The sequence below is a fragment of the Passer montanus genome, unplaced genomic scaffold, assembly GCF_014805655.1.
Source record: "Passer montanus isolate IOZ18808 unplaced genomic scaffold, ASM1480565v1 scaffold106, whole genome shotgun sequence".
Lineage (NCBI taxonomy): Eukaryota > Metazoa > Chordata > Aves > Passeriformes > Passeridae > Passer > Passer montanus.
Genome location: NW_024357170.1, coordinates 1,067,724 through 1,073,807, shown reverse-complemented (window position 1 = coordinate 1,073,807; position 6,084 = coordinate 1,067,724). Strand labels below are relative to the sequence as shown.

Below are 6,084 nucleotides of genomic sequence, written 5' to 3'. Positions count from 1 at the left end.
AAGAGTGCTCCTGTCCAAGCCATGGGCTGACAGCTTTTCCAGGAGACTGCTGTGGGAGACAGTGTCAAAGGCCTTGCTGAAGTCCAGGTACATAACATCCACAGCCTTTCCTGCATCCACCAGGCGGGTCACCTGGTCATAAAAGGAACCAGGTTGGTCAAACACGACCCATGCTGACTGGGTCTGATACCCTGGCCATCCTGTAAGTGCTGCATGCTGACACTCTATATAAACTGTTCCATAACCTTACCGGGTACTGAAGTCAGGCTAACTGGCCTATAATTACCAGGATCCTCCTTCCCACACTTTTTGTGAATGGGCATCACTTTGGCCAGCTTTCAGTCATCTGGAACCTCCCCAGTGAGCCAGAACTGTTGGTAAATGATGGAGAGCGGCTTTGCAAGCTCATCTGCCAGATCCCTCATCACCCTGGAGTGGATCCCATCTGGTCCCATGGATTTATAAACATCCAAGTATCTCAGCAGTTCTCTGACTGCCTCCTCCTGGATAACAGGGGGACCATTCTGCTCCGTGACATCATCTGCCAACCCAGGAGGATAGGTGTCCTGAGAACAAGCCATCTTCCCACTAAAGACTGAGACAAAGAAGGGATAAAGCACCTTTGTCTTCTCCTCATCTGCACTTACTGATTTCCCTCCCACATCCAATAGAGAACAAAGGTTGGTCTTACCCTTCCTTTTACTATTAATATATTTGTAAAAACATTTTTTATTATCCTTTACAAAAGTTGCCAAATTAAGTCCTAAATGAGCTTTGGCCTCTCTATTTCTTTTCTACATGCCCTAGCAACCCCCTTAAATACTTCCTGAGACGTCTGACCCACCCTCCTTCCAAAGATGATACATCCTCTTTTTATTCCTAAGTTCCTTCGAAACCTAGTTGTCCATCCAGGCTGGATGTTTACCTGGTCAACTCATCTTTTAACACACAGAGACAGTCTGATCCTGTGCTCTCAAATCTCTCTTTTGAAGCTTGCCCACCCTTCCTGGGCTCCTTTGTTTTTAAGAACTGCTTCCCAAGGAACTCCAAATAAGTCTCCTAAATAGGCCAAAGTTTGCCCTCTGGAAGTCCAGTGTAAGAATCTTATTGGCGTTCGTCCTCATTTCACCAAATACCAAGAACTCTATAATTTCATGATCACTGTGCCCCAAGCAGCCTCCAAACACCACATCTCCCACCAGCCCATCTCTATTTGAAAATAGCAGGTCTAACATAGTCCCTCCCCTGATGGGCTCACCCACCAGCTGCAACAAAAATTGTCCTCCACATACTCTAAGAACTTCCTGGACAGCCTCTTTTCTGTATTAAGTTCCCAGTATTAAGTATTAAGTTCCCAGCAGATGTCTGGCAGATTAAAGTCACCTGCAAGAGCAAGGGCTGGTGATCCTGAAACATTTTCCAGCTGCTTAGAGAATAAGTAGTCTACTTCTTCTTTTTGCTTTGGTGGATGATAACAGACTCCCAGTAGGATGTCAGCCTGGTTGGCCTTCCCCTTAATTCTTACTCATAGGCGTTCAAATTTATCACCATTATTTTCAATATTCATGGCATCAAGAGCCTCTCTAATATAAAGGGCTGCCCCTCCACCTCTTCTTCCTTTCCTGTCTCTTCTGAAGAGCTTGTAGCCATCCAGTGCAGTGCTCCACCTGTGAGAGCCATCCCACCATTTCTGTGATGGCAACTACATCATAGCTCTGCTGCTGCACCCTGGTCTCCAGCTCTTCTTGTTTGTTACCCATGCTGTGTGCATTGGTATACATGCATTTCAGCTGGGCTATTGATTTCACCCCTAACTCGGGCTTATCACCCTTGGGCCTGCTTCCAGAGAGCTCAGATGCATTCCCTTCCCCCTTTAGACCTAGTTTAAAGCCCTCTCAGTGAGTTCTGCCAGTTCATGAGCTGAAATCCTTCTGCCCTTAACAGAAAGATGAAGTCCATCTGGTTCCAGCAGGCCAGGTGCCTTAAAAGTTGCCCCATGATCAGAGAACCCAAAATTCTACTCATAATACCAACCCTTGAGCCACTTGTTGGTAATGTGGGCACTCCTAGTCCTTCCATCGTTTGTCTCTGCCATCAAAGGGACTGAGCAGAACACCACCTGTGCTCTTGCCCTATTAACTGCTTGACCCAGTGCCCTAAAGATCCTTTTAATTGTCCTGACAACTCCTCTTTTTAATCTCATCACTGTCAGCCTGGAGTAATAATCAGTAAAGCAGTGGGTAACAATCAGAGGGACAAATCAGCCCAAGGAATCTCTTCATAATATCCCAATCCCAGGCCCCAGGGAGGCAGCAAATCTCCCTGTGATGGGTCCAGTCAACATATGGGGCACTCTGTTCCCCTCAGAAGGGAATCACCCACGATGACTACACCTCTTTTCTTTTTGATGTTAGAGGTAGTGATCCTTCTGACAGATGAAGGGTAATTGGGCAGATCATTTTCTTCTACATCATCTGGCTGACCCTCCTCATCCAGAGCCTCACACCTATTCTGAAGTGGCACCTGGGTAGGTGAGTGGGATCAGGAGGAATTTTTATTACCTCCCCAAGTGGGGACCCATTCCCACTCCCCTTCATCCATCAGGTGTCCTCCTATTGTCTGATGGTGGGAGACATGGGAAGCCTTCAGAAAATCAGAAAAATATGGTGGTTCATAAAATATGCCACAGAGCCCAGAGTTTGCTCTCCAGCCTCTCAGTTTGCCCTGCAGTTGTTACATCTCTGGCAGGGAGCAATTATGGTGGGAGACATGGGAAGCCTTCAGAAAATCAGAAAAATATGGTGGTTCATAAAATATGCCACAGAGCCCAGAGTTTGCTCTCCAGCCTCTCAGTTTGCCCTGCAGTTACATCTCTGGCAGGGAGCAATATGACTTCCCATGTGGGACAAGCTGTAATTTGTGATGTGCTAGTGCACTGGGTTTGTGTGACAACTCACAGACTGGGAGTACGGGGTTGTACTGTGAGCATCATCCACATCATAACAGGGGACACAGTCATGAAAAAGCTGAGAAACAGACAAAAGAGAGGAGGTTGTTGCCAAGTCAGCAGTGAAGGAATATTTCTGCATTATGAGATAATGATGGAAGGAGAGGAATACTAGAGTGTGCTGTCTTTTCTCGGGGTTATCTTTTTGTTTTATCCAAATATTTTTATCTGGGAAATAGGAAATAGAAGAATAACATCACTACCATCCTATATCATGAAGTCCATGATGTCAGCTTGCTTTTCCCCTATAGTATTTGCTCCTGTTATTTATCTCCTGTTTGAGCTGAGCTCACCTAGCAGTGCTGAAAACTTGTAGGTGGCCTGTTGCTTAAGGAACTATGCTGGAACACAAAGAGAAAAAATGGATTCAAATTCTCCCAGCAAACCAAGACAATTCTGAATTACAGAATATGACCCTGTTCTAGAGATATCTCAGCATCTAATGGCAGGGGAAAGTCCAAAGTCTACCTATTCTTAGAATGATAATTATTTATGATTTTAGTAATTGCACACTCTTTAGTCAGGGTTGGCAATGAAACCTTGGATGAGAGAGAGTCATTAGAGCAAATCAAAAGAGGAAATTAGAAACAAAATTAGGGACATTTTAAATACCAATAAACAAGTACATCTAATTTACAGTCAGTTCAGGTTATGTCTGGAGACCCCATGGCTCATTGGAAAGCTCTTTCTGAAGAAACCCGACACAATTCATCGTTTTGAACAGTTGGTGAGCACCTTGAGATCAGGATGACATACCTAATGCATCATAGGTGTCACCCAGACCTCGATGCAAAAATTGTTGTGACCTGTGGCTGTCATCATCACAAAAAATTATTGTTACACATAATGAAGTAACATGACAAAGTATTTATTCAGTGTGGGCATTCTCAGCAAAACATGATCTGGTCTTACCTTATAATCCTTTTCAACATTCATTTTTAACTCCAGTGTGCTGAACAGTAAGATATAGGTGATTTTCTAAGTAAACATTGATACTCAAAACTGTATCAATTATAGTCCTTTATATATGCAGCCACAAACTGCATTGGACTGGAGAATACTCATGAGAAATATATACATCAATGCTTATATAATATGAATCTATAGAATAATTAACATGGTAAATTAGCCCAGGGAGAGGAGACTTACCTCTTCTTCTTCCAGTCCAGTTAGATCCCAGAAGTAACTCAATCTCATCTGCAAGCGCTTCCACTGTTCAAGGAACATGGTAGCTTTAAAGAAATTTAACAATTTTAAAAATAATAAATCCAAAGCCTTGTGGTAACATTTGTGTTACTTGTAAGCTTCAACTGGTTTTGAATCCCGTTATGCTAGACCCTTTAAAATTAAGAACTAAGAAACAGCCTCAGGCCCAATTTTAAAGAAATAATTCAAGCAAAGCAGAGGGACAATAATTACTGTCTTTTAAAAATAAAATACAGAAAGACAGAACGTGGGTTGTCCAGAGCCACTGTTAAGTTCTTGTCAGGGCATGGAACTGAGCCCATAATTGTAGGTATCCATGGAAGACATCATCTCTCCAAATTCACCATGAAGCACTCTGAGGTAGGTTTAGCCTGCTACTGAAATAACTAGGATCCCCAGCAAGATGTATAAAAAAGACATTTTGAAATATATTGCAGTGGTGTATTTAATTCCTTTTTACCTTCATAGACATGGGGATTTTACCCTAAAGGGCTGGTCTCTGGTTCAGCCTCATGCCTCTCATTTTTTTACTAATAAGGAGGAACAGATAATTTTACTGTTGTCCCATATGTACATACTTTTCTCCTGGCTGTCCTCTCATAATTGCTGTTTTCTCAGTACAGGCCTTTTCCTAGTTGACCCTAATTTATGGACTTACAGATTTATTAGAAATAGCACTTATATATCTTGGGTTGTGGAGAGGTATTTTCAGATAACAATATCATTATCAATTACTAAACAAGTACATGCCAGCTAAAAACACCAAAACTCTACTAATAAAGGCTGTACCTATAAAAACTGAGGGCACTCTTTACCATTTTCTTATGCTTCACCTCACTTTTTCAGTGGGTGAAAAGGGAATTGTAAAAACACTGTTAGATCACTGTAGTGTTTATATCACTTAGAACATCTTGTAGATAACCCCACAAGACAAACAACAGTGGAGAATCAGATCAACTTCCCTTGACCACATCTAAACTGTCAGATAACACTGAGAAAAGTGAGAACTCTGTGAAAATAACTCGGCCCTTACAAGTCACAATCTATCCCAACAGTTAGCAGCAAATATTTTCTTCACAGGTATCATCCCATTATATAAGAAATAAATATCATTAAAGACAGGACTGGCGGCACACTGAAAGCAAATCTGGACATTAAGCAATGAAGTTGCTATCTGTGTTCCTCCCTTATAGAAGAGAGAACATATAAAAGCTATGTTTAGCATAGTTTTAAAACTCAAAGGTTTTTATATATCCTAAATACAAAAACATTTTGTTATTTTATAGGGTGCTATTACTCATTTCATTCTTTCCTGTTATACAAAAGCTCAGTTCCACATTTAGCTCTATAAGAACGTACTTGGCTTGATGCAGCAGCTGCTCTGAAATCAGCGCATCTGAGCTGACTTACACGAGCAGAAAAACTGAACTGACAGAAAGCAGGTTTGAATTGGATATCTAAAAGAAATTCTTCTCCGTGAGGATGGTAAGGCCCTGGCACAGGTTTCTCAGAGAAGTTGTGGCTGCCCCATTCCTGGAAGTGTCCAAGGCTGGATGGGGCTCTGAGCAACCTGGGCTAGTGGAAGGTGCCCCTGCCCATGGCAGGACAGTTGGAACTGAATGCTTTAAGGTCCCTTCCAACCCAAATCATTCTGTGATTCTGTAAAATTTCTAATAAAAGCATCTGACATTTAACACCAGAACACCAGTGACATCAAGCCCAGTCAGCCAGGCATTACTGTGAATATGGACACTTGCAGCAGGACTGCTAGAATCACAAAGATACTTCACAAGGAATCAGGATCAGCTACTAAAAGCATGATTCCTTTGGAGATATTAACCTTAGGAAGCCTTCTGCTTTCTAAAAAAATG

At 42.3% G+C, this 6,084-nt stretch overlaps 1 protein-coding gene across 1 annotated transcript in view; it reads right to left on the bottom strand.

The window, feature by feature from the left end:
* Positions 1–6,084, bottom strand: part of ANO2 (anoctamin 2) — a 142,748-nt gene that overhangs the window by 77,846 nt on the left and 58,818 nt on the right. The window contains exon 12 of the mRNA XM_039720454.1: positions 4,157–4,239. Within this exon, the coding sequence (XP_039576388.1) occupies positions 4,157–4,239 (83 nt within the window). The remainder of the gene's footprint in view (positions 1–4,156; positions 4,240–6,084) is intronic.